The sequence below is a fragment of the Herpailurus yagouaroundi genome, unplaced genomic scaffold (genome assembly GCF_014898765.1).
Source record: "Herpailurus yagouaroundi ecotype Mexico unplaced genomic scaffold, PumYag 208, whole genome shotgun sequence".
Taxonomy (NCBI): Eukaryota; Metazoa; Chordata; class Mammalia; order Carnivora; family Felidae; genus Herpailurus; species Herpailurus yagouaroundi.
Window position 1 is genome coordinate 233,087 of NW_024412439.1, and position 14,911 is coordinate 247,997.

The window sequence follows — 14,911 nt, forward strand, 5'->3', positions numbered from 1 at the left end:
GCTGTAACTTCCTTCAGAATTAGTTACAGTTCATGATCTCGATGTGATTCTGCGGTCCGGGAGGGTGGTACCGATTGTCCCAAGCAGGAGAGGTAAGGTCTTGGACACAGAGGTCTCAGGATTGGCCTGAGGTCCCCTGGCAAAGCTGGGACTGGAACTCAGGGCCCCACTCTGCCCTGGGCTTGTTCCTGTGGCCCCCCAGTGGCGAGCACTGACCCCCTTGCTAGTGAGGCTTGGAGTTCTTGGCAGTTCATGGGATCTGGCCCAGATAAGGGTCTGGGGCCCAAGCAGGCGGCAAGAACAGTTCAACAAAGGCTGGGGGGGTCAAGAGCTGGGTGTGTGTAAGGAGCCACAAGGCCAGTGTGGCTGGACCAGGTCCCCACCAGGTGAGAGAAAGGATCCAGTGGGCGGACTCAGGGAAACCAGCAAGGCAGCCGGAAGAGGGTGCCTGTGGACACGTGAGCACTGGCCAGATTCCAGGCACATTTTGAAGGTTATATGTCCATGGACCTGCTGAAGGAGCAGGTCAGAGTTTGAGAGGAAAGCAGGGCACGGAGGGCCCTGAGGATCTTGGCCTGAGCCACGGGAAGGTGGCCGTTTTCTGGGGCTCTCCAGGCATCAAGTGTGGGTGGTTGGGACCAGGTGACCTTTGCTGCCTCTCTAAGGCCCAGGTGCCAGGCCACGGGCCAGGCTCCCCAAGACTGTTCACTAGGGGTCTCTGGGTCCTATCCAGCCTGGAGTCCTGGGTCTGGCCAGCGGGAGAATTCAGTACGGAGCTTTTCCCTCACACGTAGCCCACCCACCCTGGTGGCCCCAGATGCCTTTTTGTACCTCTTTCAGGTAGAAAACTCTCCTAAGTGAACTCAGCCCCACATGCTGCCAGCCTGTGTGACTGCCTCTTGGAGCCTCAGTTTCCCCATCTGTAAATGGGGCTGTAAGAACCTTACCCATTTTGTAAGACCGTGGAGAGGACTGGTGTGTGGAGAGAGCTGAGCACGGGGCTGCCCGTGGCAGGGCCCCACAGATGTGAGCTGCCTGTCATCTCCCTGAAGGCCAGCCTGGGAAAAGCCAGGACCCCAAAGCGCCTTCCCACTGCTCTCCCTCCTTCATTCGGGTTTGCCCCCTCCCCAGCCACTGGTCTCAGAACGTTCCACCTCAGGGCCTTTGCACATGCTGTTCTTAACCACCCGGATAGCTCAGCCCCCGCATCTCCTCTTGGATGGTTTGCCTCCTCCAGGTCTTTGCTCCAAAGAGGCCTCCCTGTATACTCTGTTTAAAATGGTAGGCCTTCCCTCTTTGCTGTCCAACTGCTCGCCTCGAGTCTCCTATTACGGTGGTTTTGTTTCTCTGTCTTCCTCCACGAAGGCAGGGTCAGTCCGTTTTCTTCACTGCTGCATGCATAGCATCCAAAACCCTGCCTGACACATAGTAGACCCTCCGTGAGTTTTGGGGTAATTAAATGGCCAGGGCAGGCAGACAGCTCCTCCAGTGACTGGTGACCAGCTCGGGCCCAAAATAGCCTCCTGGTCTCTGCTCTCCTGTACTGGGTGAGCTGGAGTAACTCCAACAGATGCAGGAGCCGAGAACCGAGTCCCTTGCGACACAGCCGGGGCAGGCTGCCGTGGAGGCCACAGCTGGACCCTGGCCACAGCTCAGCCGGCAGAGCCACAGTTGGGACACAAGGAGGAGATGTTGGGGGTCTGGAGGTGGGGGGAGGAGGCAGAACTGGGGCCACCATCCCTGGGGCTGAGAAGGGGAAAGGGCGTTCCAGGCAGAAGGAACTGCCAAGGCAAAGGCCCGGCGGCAGGAGGCAGGAGGCATGTTGGGGGCGGGGGGAGGGGGCGGTGGGGGGCAGGAAGAGAACTGGGCTGAGGCTCCGGAGGCCTGGGTGGCAGTTTCCCCTGGCACTCGCTGTGGTACTTGGATCTCTGGAGCTCAGTTTCCCCATCTGGAAATTGGAAGATGAATTGTAGCCTCCCTCCTGGAGCTCTGGGGAGAAACAGAAAGCCTCCCGCATGGGATCGGGCCCTGGTGCAGTGTCCGACTTGCTGCAAGACCCTGGTCTGGTCATTCCTGTCTCTAGGCCTGTCCGTCCTCCACACCCGCCATAGACGGGGAGCCCAGACGGCACTAGGGGCGAATTCCCTGGGATGCTTTAAAGTTAAAACACATGAGAGACAATTCGCTTTTAAAAATTAGAAAGATAGGGGTGCCTGGGTGGCTCAGTGGGTTGAGCGTCCAAGTTTGGCTCAGGTCATGATCTCACGGTTTATGGCTTCGAGCCCCACGTTGGGCTGTGTGCTGTCAGCATGGAGCCTGCTTTGAATCTTCTGTCCCCCCCCCCCCGGGCGCCCTCTCGTGCTCACTCTATCTCAAAAATAAAATTTTAAAAACATTACGGAAATTAGAGAAAGACACTTGGCACTGACATGTTTTCTTTTAGGGGCAGTGATTTGTGTTTTCTAATCTCAGGGCCTTTGCATTGACTGCACCCTCTGCCTGTCCCTCCCTCAAGCACCCCCTCGACTCAGAGGTTTTCTTGGAGGGATCTCCCCAGACTGCCCCCCTGGCTAAATGGCCCCATCTTGCCCCCAACCCACTTTACTTTTTCCTTCGCACACTTGCAACTGTCTGAAATGATAAACCGTGGAGTTGTTCTCAACTCTTGTTTCTCTCACTTACCACGTCCGAGTCATCGGCACATCCTGCTGGCTACACCTGCAAAACACCCTCAGACTCTGATCCCTTCTCGCACCCCCACTGCCCCCACCCGGGGCTGTGTCCCCATCATCACTCACCTGGACTAGTGCAGCAGCCGCCTCAGCTGTCTCCCTGCTCCTGCCCCCGGTCTGTTCTCGAGGCTGCCGGACGGATTCCACGAAGTCATGAGTCACCTCCTGCCCCTCCTCTGCCCACGACCCTCCTATGGCTCACAGCTCACAGTGATTTAAGAGGCTCTGCGGGACCTGCTCCTGTCACCTCCCTATTCTCACCTGCTCCCGCTTTGCCCACACTGCTCCAGCCACCCGAGCCTCCTCACTGTCCCTCAAACACACCACACCCGCTCCTGCTTCAGAGCCTTTCGCCAGCTGTTCCCTCCGCCAAAACACTGTTCCCCCAGACGTCCCAGGGCTGACTCCCTCTGCTCCTTCCTGTCTCTACCAAACACTCCCTCGGCCCCACCCTCTGCCACGCTACACATTAACTTGTTTTCCTTGTTTATCCTCTGTCTCCCCTTCTAGCCATTTCCACTAGGGCAGGGCTCTTTGTCTGGCTTGCTTGTGGGTGAGTCCCAGTATCAGAAACAGTGCCTGGGGCTCAGTAAACACGTGTTGAGTGGAATGGATGGATACATGGTTGAATGGACAGATGGACCGATAGGACGGCTGGGGACTAGATGGGTGGCTGCATGGCTGAGATGGCTGTGTAGGTGGATGAGTGGGTAGATGGATGGCTGGTGCTGAGGTTGCTACTCAGAGCGTTTTGTAGAGACCTCATTTAGTCGTCAAGCTACGTATGAGGAGTGCTTTCTCATATCCCCACTTTATGGATGAGGAAACTGAGGCACAGAGACATTATTCAGGATCCGACTCTAGCAGCGTGCCTCCAAGTGCCCGTCCCTCCACCACTTGCCTGAGTCAGGCCCCGAGAGTCGTCACAGCCTCACCTGTTCACCACCCTCCGTCCGCAGGATGTCACGACCGGGCCGTCCTGCTGTATGAGTACGTGGGCAAGCGGATCGTGGACCTACAGCACACGGAGGTCCCCGACGCCTACCGCGGGCGCGGCATTGCCAAGCACCTCGCCAAGGTAGGGGGCGCGGAGGGTGAAGGGTGGGGAGAGGGAGCCGCCCCCGCGTTCAGCTAAACCATGGTCCCGGGGGCTGATCGGGGCCTGTGTCTTGGCTGACGTGTAGACGGGTGCCCCCCGCCCCGGCCAACAGGTTACAGCTGGGAGTATGCAGGCTTCAGGCAGCACACTTTGCCTTCCCCCAGCTCCTCTGGGGCCCGGGTTTCTGTAGAGCTAAGCCTCCTGGCCACTGAGGCCTGCCGTGCGTCAGGAGCTCACTGGCTGGGGCCGCAGCACCCGGCATATAGTCCATAGGCGCTCAGTAAATCCTTCCTGAACAAGTGGATAAATGAACGTTCGAGTGCATTGGCTTGTGCCGCAACCCCCAACCCCAGCCCCTTCATCCAAAAGCCCCTCAAACCCCAGGCCGGCTGGAGAGCACGTTTGGGCTTCATGCGGGGAACTGCAGCCTGGAACGGAACGGCCTTCCGTTCGTTCTCCCGAGGGCCACTCCAGGCCCACGTTCCCTCCGCCCGTCCTTCGAACGTCCACCCCGACCTCGGGCCTCTGTTCCTCCTCCAGCCTCTGCCCTGGTTTAGTTGCTGACCGGGGCCAGCAGCTTGTGGCTGAGTATTTCAGACATGGCTGTCTTCTTCCTTTAAGTGGGACAAGCTGTGAGTTGGTGTGGGGGGGCTGTCCCGTGTTACTGAGGAGGAAACCCCGGGAGTTACCCACCTGGGTAGAGGGGAGGTGGGCCGTGGAGCGGGGTGCACCCCTCCCTCACGGCCTCGGCCAGCCATGGGACCTGCCGGAGGCCCCGTCCGGGACTCCCCTGAGCTGTGCCTGCCGAGGGCACCAAGTGTTCACCGTGTGGCCTCTGACGGGTACCTTCTTGGGCCTTCGGTTTCTTTTTCTGCGAAACGGGAGCAGAGACTGGAGTCTTGGCCTCTTGAGGGTCTCAGGTAGTGAGTCCTGAGACGGGGTGTGGACGGTGAGATGCACCAAGGCCTGCTCGGGCACGTGGGGCTGGAGGGTCACGCTGGCCAACCTGGAAGCACGGGGTCCCTGGTAGGTGCTCAGTAAATGCTGCTCCCCTTCATCAGACCAGCCAACCCCACCCGGGCTGTCTTCCACTTTGTTTCAGCAAACGTTTATTAAACACCAGCCGTGTGCAGCATCCTGCCAGGCACCAGAGGCAGGGCGTGCACCAGACAGGCCCTCGTTCTCCGTCTCGTGAGCTCGTTGGTGCACACAACCACAGCCACAGATGAAGGCCACACACTGGCACCCTCATCGCTTCCCCCACGATTGGCTTTGGGAGCCCTGTAAGAACTAAGCGTGACCTCTGCTGGGTACGGGGGGCCCTGGGGCGCCCCTGACCCAGCCTGAGGGTAAGGTTCCAGAAGGAGGCATCAAATGAGTGGCCACGTGGAGATGAGGGAAAAGGCGCTGTAGGCGGCAGGTGCCTTGGGAGCACAGAGGCCCTGAGCTCAGCCGGGGCAGGTGCATTGGGTGACAGGTGTCCTGGTGGCTGGTGGGGAGGGGCGGGGAAGGAGGGGACGGGCCAGACCGGCCACGGGGAGGGGGTTCTCCTGCTCCGTGTCCACCCGATGCCGTTCACGAGCACAGAGCTGTGCCCGCGTGGCTGCCTGGGTAGAGACTCCCTCCCAGGGCGGTTTTGAGCGGGGCCTCTGGATCCAGTCCTGGCCTGTTCACTTCAGTGCCGTGTGGCCTCGGGCAGCACACCAAAGCTTTCTGCCTCGGTTGCCCCAACTGGAAGAGGAGGGTGGCGGCAGCACCTCCCACCTTCCGTTGCAGACCAGGCAGAGCATCGGCAGCATCGGCCGCATCGGCCGCCCGCGGCAGCCAGCTCCCGCCCTCGGGGTCGGGGAGCGGCCCGGGAAGCGCGGCAGCAGGGGTGCGGGCTCCGGGCACTGAACGCCTTTCTCTCCACCCCGCCTGCCAGGCCGCTCTGGACTTCGTAGTGGAGGAGGACCTGCGGGCCCATCTCACGTGCTGGTACATCCAGAAGTACGTCAAGGAGAACCCCCTGCCGCAGTACCTGGAGCGCCTGCAGCCATAACCCCGGCCCCGCAGGGCGGGAGCCCTCCATGCCAGACCTCTCCTCACGGCCTTCGCCCTGGCCCTCCGCGTGCTCTCAGGAAACCCGCCCCCGCCCCGGGGGACAGACTCAGAGTTATTTTTGTAAGGACACTCACCTGTGGCCCCTGGAGGCCGCTGGCCGAGGATGGGCAGTGGTCCAGCTACCCCGGTAAAGGGGAGGCCGGGCAGCCGAGGGTCCGGCCGCTCCCCCTCCTCAGACGCTGGCTGGCTTCTCAGAAGGCCACCCGGGCCGTTTGCGGGCAGGCCTGCGAGGGCCTGCCGCCAGGACCGGAGTGTGCTCAGGGGCGTCCCGTGGCCAGTCTGGCTCCCCCCTGCTGTTCCCAGCTCTGTGATTGGCAGTAGGACCAATTTGGGGCCCCGTCTGCCACCACCTACGTCGGTGTCCTTTCTGCAGATGAGGAGGGTGTCCCCCCGAGTGGAGAGGTGCAATAAGAAACCTCGCGTGCCAACTTCCCGGGGGCGTAGCACTGAGCCACGGTTGCCACCAGCACTGCCCCTTCTCTTCCTCCAGCTCGTGTGCCCTGGCGCCGGGGGGGCAGGCCAGGGCGAGGGGCGAGCCTCCTTCGTGTGCAGAGCCCGGAATGGGTGCACACGTGAGCACACATGCACACGCACACACATGCACGCACACACACGCATATGCGCGCACACACACAGGACACTATGTGCAGGGCTGTGCGTCAGCGGAGGGAGCGCCGGGTGTTCTCTCCGTGGTACCTGTTCCCTTCACTCCTTGCCCCCTGGCCTGTCAGCTCTGCAGGAAATCGACACCCACCCGCTACCCGCCCCCACCCTCCGTTTGCCCCGTCTGCCTGGAGCCAGCTCCGGGTGTGGCCCGAGCAACCAAGCACTGGGAAGCCCCCCTTCACCGGCCCCTTGGCCACCCGCAGGGTGGGCTTTCTCAGAGATGACCCTTTGGAGCTTGAATGGGAGGGAGGCGAGCTGTCCTCAAGGAACCGTCCTCAGCACCCAATGGGAAGAAACATTTCTGCAGAGGGATTTCCTTCATGGCCGCTGGATGTCAGAGCTGCTTTTCTCTTTCTTGGCAAGCTGGTGGCCGGGCACGTTCTGTGGCCTGGCTGGAATTCCGGGGTTCCTCCCAGACCAACTTTCCTGGCCTGGGAGGTGCACACCAGCACCCTTTGTTCTGCCGGCCTTGTGAGCTGGTTAGAGCTCGGGGTCCTGACCTGTGCCCTACTTCCCACAAGGTCAAATCCGTGCCGCTCCTCTGTGGGGCAGGAGGGCGACCCTGGGGTCAGAGTCCCTCTGGGGGACTCTGAGATGTCAGTTAACAGCACATCTGGAGGGGTATCCTGTCCCCTTCGGGCCTCCGACTGGGGGAGGGTTTGGGGAGGTGTGTGTGTTCGGGGTACTGGTTGCCAGGTGACCCCTCCCTTTTCTCTGACTCGCCGTGGCATCCACTGGCCTGCGGTCGGCCTTTTCCGCTCACCTCTTCGCTTCCAGTCTCTGCACCAAGCTCACCGCTACCACCGCAGCAGCTCAGGGGCCACCTCAGACATTTGCACAGACACCTCCTCACCCAGTGGCAGGAACGTCTAGATCAGCAGGTGCACAGAGGCCCGACAGCCTGCCCACTGGGGGTCCCCGAGCCCCAGAGAGGCACTGCCCTTAGCATCCCCCACCCACTCCATGTGCCAGCCCCCAACCCCACTCTGGCCTCCAAGAATTCCCCGAGGGCTGAGGACACCCCTCACTTTCCCACCGTGCTCCTCAGCTCTGTTTGCGAAGGGCTACCGGGAGGAGTCAGAGAATCGCCTAGGCCTCCACTGGGCTGGGAGTCCCTGGGCAGGAAGAACCCAGCAGGAAGTGGGCTTGGCTGCCGAGTCCCCTCCGAGGCTGGGGGTATCGCATCCCTGGTGCGGTCTGAGGAAAGAGCGGGCTGTAGGCCCAAGAATGGACAGATGGGCCAGTCCAGGAGCTGGGCCTTCTCCCTCTGACTCCTGAGGCACTGGGGTTGGGGGTCCCCTCCCACTCCCCACCCACACATGCCTTCCCAAGGTCAAGCACAGACTCAGTCATGAAAACTCCTCCCCAGTAGCTCAGCAAGCTGGTGCTGCTTCCCTCCCTGGTCTGCAGGGTGATGTGGGTACCAGGAGGGTACTTGGCCCCAGGGTCCCCCTGGCCCATCCACGGGAGGGTGCCCTGCAGCAGTGGCACACGGGACCCCAGGGCCTACAGGAGCAGAGAGCCAGGTGGCATCAGGAGGGAGCAGCCCTGTTCCAGTCCCCAGTGTGTCCCAGCCCGAACCTGTGTTCTTACAGCAGGTGACGTGCCACACTGGCCAGCGTACACACAAAACACTTAGTACTTGAACCAGGAGAAATGCAGGGTCTCGGGGGCCGTGTACAGCCCTGGGCCCAGGAACAGCTCGTCCCCAGTTCCTGCAGGAGCAACCTGGAGCCTCCTCAACTCCGGCTGCCTTAAAGGACCATTGCCCCCACTACGGGGCCCTCAGCCTTCAGCAGAGTCTCAAAGCAACAGCCTGCTCTCTGAGGCTGGGACCCCGTGGTCTGCAGCAGACGCGGGCCCTGGAGCCCCCAGCCCACTTCCACCGGCCTGCCCCGGTGCTACTCAGTCTGTTCCAGCCTCACCCCCACCCATCCGGGGAGTTCCAGGAGCCCTTCCTCAGGAGGCGGGTCACGCGGGCCGGTCCTTGCACCACCCTGCAGGGGCGGGGGGACGCTTAGGGATCCCACCCGGGCCCCCCTTCCAGCAGATCTCCCCCAAAGGCCCCGCGCTGTCCTGCCATGTCTCACTTTGTGGGTTTTTCTTGCCCAGTCAAAATAGGGGGTAACTCATGTGCCTTTCCTACTCAGGACCTGTTCCATGTGGTGTCTGGGCCAAGGCTGGTCTCCAGACCTGCTCCCTTTTGTTATATTTCAAACTCCTGAACAGATTGCATGGCATACATTTCAATAAAAGGTGTGATGTGGCGTGCGGGCCCCAGGACTGCTAGATGCGACAGCGTGGGCGCTCACAGGCCGGGGTGGGGGGTGGCGGTTCCCCAGCATCTTGCGCCTTCCCCGCAGCAGTCTGATCCCTGGCCCCCTTCTACCTATTCGATTCGGGAGCCACGGGGTGTGAGGAAGGAAGGGAGAGCAGGCCTGGCAGGCGGTCTCCATTCTGTCCCTGGTCCCTGGCGTTCAGCCGCTTATTGAATGAGCAGCAAAGCCCCCATTTTCAGGTAAGGAACTCGCTGCGACAGGCACCAGGGCTTGGCTAAGGTCTCCCGGCCAGACACCGGTGGTGTCAGGATCCGGGGGCTTTGGCATCCTTTCCCGTGCCGCAGCTCCCACCTCCTGAGGCCACGGCCGTGCTCTCAACAAGGCCAGCGGGGCAGCTGGACGGGGGTCACCAGGAAAAGGCTGTGAGGTCCCGTCACCTCACGTCAGCTACTGCTCTTAGGCATGGCCCTCTCCCCGCCAAAGAGCCTTGTCGGGAAATCCCGGTCCAGTGGTACGGGCCTCTGGGGTAAGCCGGGCACTGTGCTCGAGGGCTGCGTGGCCCCGTCGTGTGCGTGTCCCGCTCCCGACCCACGACGCCACTGCCCGGGGAGGGCGGGACCCTTGAGTGGGAAGTTTTTCCTCCTAGTCCTCACTCGGAATTACGGTGCTAGTCCGAACAAAACGGGAAGGCACCACGATCACCAGGCCCTTCAGAGTTTCCGTCCGGCTTCGTCGTCACGGCCATGCCGTGAGATCCCGGTTCTTAGGCCTGTTTTACGGATGAGGAAACTGAGGCTCAGAAGGGGGGAGTCATTAGGCTGCAGCCCACATAGCTAGAGAGCAGGGGAACCAGGATCCACACCTAGCTCCTGCCCTCCTTATGCTGCTGCGCTTGTGTGTCGTGAGATCTTACTTTAGGTGACAAATGGTAACCGAGGGCAATACACAGATAACTCTTCTGGCAGCTTCTCTGCTCGTTTGGAAGGCTGAGGATGGTTCCGTGCCGAGCTACGAGGCGCATCACTAATCGGGGGGGGCCCAGCGGGCGTGAGAAGACATCACGTGCAGCTGGGGTATGACGCTCAAGCATTCGCTCACATTGTCCCTTCCTCAGTTCAGGATTCTCTAATTTGCTCAAGTCCAGCCAAGTGTCCCCTGTGCTGTTCCCAGGGCCCCGCTCCTTCCAAGTCAGCACCGTAAAGTGCACATCAGAGTCTGGCGAGGCTGTGAACGCGACGGACTTGTCACCACGACCAGCGAGAGCCTATCCGGGGTTCTGTTTGCAGTCGTATCCGGCCGACAGCTACACGATATCAAAGACGGGCTTTTCTGGCCTCGGACGCTTTGTGGTTTGGGACCTGCGCCTCAAGCCGAGCCCTGGGTTTTCCTCCCTCTGACTCCAGCGCAGCCCCCGCTGCCAGCCCATACCAGAGCATCTGCGCCTGTGGTCCCCATCACGGTGACTGGGGACAGCAGCCAGGGGGGGCTCCAGGCCCCGCCTTCCGGCAGCGAGGTCATGCGTGCGCTCCAGCGCAGCCGGGGCCCGGCCCCCCGATCCTCGGAGGCCGTAGCCCGTCCCAAGAACAACAGCGGTCAGTGGAGAGTCAGCAAAACTGACTCTAGGTGCTTCAGACAGAGGGGATTTCGTGCGGGGACTGGTTACCAAACCATAGGAAGGATGAGAGGAGCCAGCGTGAGAAGATGACCCAGTGACCCGAAGAGTAGCAAGTGTGGGAAGCTATCGGTGGGAGCCGGTGACAGAGTGTCGCCGCAAGCTGCGATCACTGGGCCGCTGGAAGGGCTTCGCCGCCCAAACAAAACCCCGGAGTACAGGCCCGCAGGTCCCTGCTGCCACCGCCGCTGAAAACACCCCCCAAATCCAGAAACTCCTTCACCGCCTTCTAGTCTCCTGCCGGCGCCTCCCTCGGGCAGAAATGACCGGGCAGCCAATGCTAAGGGCTCTGGGAAGTGGGGCTGCAGGCGTGTCTTCCCTGCGTGATCCAGGGGAGGAAGGGACGTGGATACACGCAGACAAGTAGCCGGGATAAAATATTCTTGCCAGCTTGGGGCGGGGCATCTGCCATCACGCCAGGCCATCTAGACGCCAAGGGCTGAAGCCGGCATGATCGAGAATGACAGATCCCAATGCCAAGCCAACGCAGAAAGGCTGTCAGAATGGCCACTCCCATCGGGAGGCCCTCAGTCCTCACGACGGTGGCGCCCCAGGGGCTGGCGTGTCAGGAGCCTGTAGGAGGTGAAGGGGGACGCTGGCAGGCCAGAATCAGGGAGTTGGATGGGAGACCTGTGGGTTGAGGTTCGGCAACCTCCTGGATCAGGGAGAGGCTGGAAGGCAGGACGTCACAGGAGGATCCTTCAAGAGGCTTCTTTCTACAGACTGTCCAGATGTGAGAGGCACTCCACGATGAAGTCACACGTTAGATGTGGGAAGATGCCGAGACAGGACAGGAATAAGCCTCTCCGTGGTCGTTCTGGAATCTAGAATAAGAAGAGTCGGGGAATAAGAACTCACTGGTGTTTCATCTGCTAAGACAAAACGGCCAACTAAAGAGCCACTTGCCCTCGTTGAAATTTCCCAAGATGCCCGTGAAGGGACAGTCCTCCTTTTCCACGTGGAGACCCCACAGTTCAGAAAGCCAGTCCCATTCCCACGTGGAGTAGCCGTTATGTGTCCCCAGAGGACATAAGGGTGAGCAAGGCAGATGGGGCTCCATCTTCAGGGGACCCACAGTGCGTGGCGGGGGTCAAAAGCACACACCCAGCCAGAAGACTCCGTGACAAGGCTGCCGGCATACACAGGCGAGGCACCCACCCCACGCAGAGGGCCCTGGAAGGCTCTCTTGAAGAAGGAATATCTAGCTTGAAAGCTAAAAGAGGTGGCCTTTGTGAAGGGATCAGCGCGCAGGCCCCACACGACATGGTCCCCACAGCCTCTGACCTCATCTCCCCCCCACTCTGTAAGCCACACGGGCTCCCCTGCCACCACTGTTCCTCGTGCCTGCGAAGTCACTCCCACCTCAGGGCCTTTGCACGTGCTGTTCCATGTGCACGGAATACTCTTCCCCCAGACATCCTCATGTGTCCCTCCCTTGCCTTGTTCAGGTCTGTGCCCAACCGTCACCTTTTCAGTGAGGCCTCCTTTCCCAGAGCCTACCCTGCCTTTCATGTTGCTACCCACCCATCCTGACTCCCTTACCCCTTCTCCAGTTTTCCCGGTCATCGCTCACCTCTTACATTGCGTACATACCCGCTTTGTTTGGGATTGTTTGTTGTGTGCTGTCTGCATCTCGCTGCAAAATACAAGCCCCGCGAAGACAGTATTGTTTGTTTTCCATGTTGCTCGTTTTGATATGCTCGTTTGGAGATCAGATCAGTGCCTGGCACATGTTTAAGGCTCAACGATACTTGCTGGATGGTTGGATGGATGGATGGCTGGATGGACAGATGGGCAGACAGATGGAACAGTCGGGAGAGAAAGCTCTGAGTAGACCAAACAGCATGAGCAAAGGCCCAACAGTGAGGTGGCTTGGGGCATCTTTTGAAGTTGCCGGAAGTGAGGGAGTGAGGAAAGGAGCCTGGGGAGGTGGGCGGGCCAGATGATGGAGAGCCTTGAAGTGTGGCGGAGGCTGCTCACAACTGAATCTGTCTCCACTCGCGGACACACAGCTGCTGCACCTACCGGCCTCCGTGTGGCTGGCGTGTCCCTGGGCCCGAGTCCTGGCCAATGGAACATGTGTGGAAACGAGCTGGGCTCCTTCCAGGCTCTGGTCCTTCTCGTTCCACTGCTGGATGCAGTCGATGGCAAGGCTTTGGGGACAGCGAATCCACTCGTAAAGACCACAGGTCCCTGAACTGCTGCATGGAGACGAGGCCCCTGCCAAAACCAAACTCTTATTTGGGCTTGGGCCGAGCTGCATTTGGGGGCGTGTTTGTTATACCAAATAGTGCGCCAAAGGCGTCTTCAAGTAGGGCGCCTCCAGTATCTACAGCCGGAAATTCGTAGCACGGGCTCAGTGGTCAGGCAGCGGGGACATATTACTGCAGAGTGGGAAGCTGGGGACTCATGTTCTGCAGGGGCCAAATGTTTGTGAACACCGTCCCCTGCGGTGCCTTGGGGGGCAGACTGGGCACCCACCCTGTAGCTCCGGGGGGTGGGGGTGGGGGGGGGAGTCCGGTGAAACAAGCTGGATACCCACGCGTGCGGCTTGTTCCTTCAGCTCGAGGCGAGGCGTGAGGAATACAGGTCTGCAGCCAGAAGAAAGGTGGGTGAAAGCGTTGGAGGCCTTGCAGTTGGAAAAGGCACCTGCTACCGGCCCCAGATAGCAGGGAATACAACCGAAAACGTTTGAGCCAACAACCTTCTCGGTTCTGTGGGCAAAGGCCTTGGCCGCGGGCCAAGCTCAGGGGAAGCGTTGACTTGGCCTGCTCGCTAATGGTCTGAGAGGCTCGGGAAGTGAAGCATCAGTAAACTGAGACAGAGACAGACGAGTGATTAGAGAGCAAAGCATAGAAGCCTCCAGAAAGCTATGTTAAAAACAGAACCTCAGGTGTAGTCCCCTGGAACTTCCTGAAAGGAGAGCTCCCTACATTTTGGAGGAAATCGCTCTTGCCAAAGAAGCCACGAGCCTGCGGTTTGACCCCCGAGCCACGCCTGTGTGGGCAGGCTGCACAAAGTGTACAGACTCCTCCTCGGAGAAAACGGGCCTGGGAGGGTCCTCCCAGAGAGCCGAGCCAGGGCGGGGGGACCCCCGATGCCTGCTCCCTGATCCCACCGTCGCTGGCCCGGTGCTGCCGCGTGCTCTCCCTTGTTCTGATGAGTTTTACCCACATTCATCCCGTCCCTGTCCCACATCTCATTCTGGTTCAGAGCAGGTAGCAACTTGGCTCTTACTTCTAGATCCCGGGCTGCCGCAGGTGGAGAACATGGTGCATCCCTAAGAGATAGGAGGCCTCGAGTGGAAACGGGGTGTGGTGTGAGGGTGTGCCCCTGGTGGAGGGTGGTGCGAGCCAAGAAGGGGGACGCTACCTCTGAGTCGCCAGAGGGCAGATTGTTGCGGGGACTCAGTAATTCACCAAAACTCCATTTCCTACCCTTCCTGGACAGATTGCACTTCCCGGCCTCCTAGGTGGTTAATGGCAGAAGTGGACGGAGGCTTTCAGAAGGTGGGGCTTCCCCCCACCCCCCCGCCCCACCTTCCCCTTCAGGAAGCAGCTGGCTGCGGGGAGGGAGAACCCAGCTTGTACATCTGATCTCTGAGGCGTTGTGCAGTCTCTCTGTTAGACTAACAGAGAGGCCCGGTCCGGTCAGGCATTTCGATTTGTTGCTGAGGCTTATGGGGAGTCATCGAAGGGTTATAAGCAGGGAAGTGCCATGTTCATTTTTATCTTATGTTATTTTTAATGTTTATTTATTTTTTAGACAGAGATAGAGCGTGAGCAGGGAGGGGAGAAGAGAGAGGGAGACACAGAACCCGAAGCAGGCTCCAGGCTCCGAGCTGTCAGCATAGAGCCCGACGCGGGGCTCGAGCCCACGAACCGTGAGATCAGGACCCGAGCCGAAGTCAGAGGCTTCACCAACTGAGCCACCCAGGCGCCCCAGCCATGTTCATGTTTGTTTTAAAGGAATCTTGGCGGCTGCAGTGTGGAGAAAGGATTGCAAGGTGAAGGCTGTGGGTAGGAAGGCAGCTTAGGAGGGCAGGACAGAACCTAGGCCACAACGGGGGCGGTAAGACAGAGAAACCAGTGGGTTCGGAGTGTTTCGGTCACCTATCCCAGAATCCCACAGCTGACGAGTGGCAGGGTCGGGATTCAAACTGGAGTCTGTCTGGGTGGAAGAGGGCCCCATGTGGTGTGTGTGTGTGTGTGTGTGTGTGTGTGTGTGTGTCTGTGTGTAGACACATGGCCCCCAGATCCCATCTCCACTCCAGCCAGCCTAGGCCGGAGCCCAGCATCCCTTGCCTGACCATATGGTCTCCCAGCCAGAAAGATATTTCTTTTTTTTTTTTTTTTTTTTT

General features: G+C 60.0%; 1 protein-coding gene across 1 annotated transcript; it reads left to right on the top strand.

Moving 5' to 3' along the window:
- The first annotated feature begins 2,416 nt into the window (after positions 1-2,416).
- On the top strand, positions 2,417-8,867 carry NATD1 (N-acetyltransferase domain containing 1). The gene is made up of 2 exons (XM_040452967.1): positions 2,417-3,810; positions 5,756-8,867. Exons 1-2 carry the CDS (start codon positions 3,517-3,519, stop codon positions 5,870-5,872), a joined length of 411 nt encoding a protein of 136 aa, XP_040308901.1. The 5' UTR covers positions 2,417-3,516; the 3' UTR covers positions 5,873-8,867.
- Positions 8,868-14,911: the final 6,044 nt, after the last annotated feature.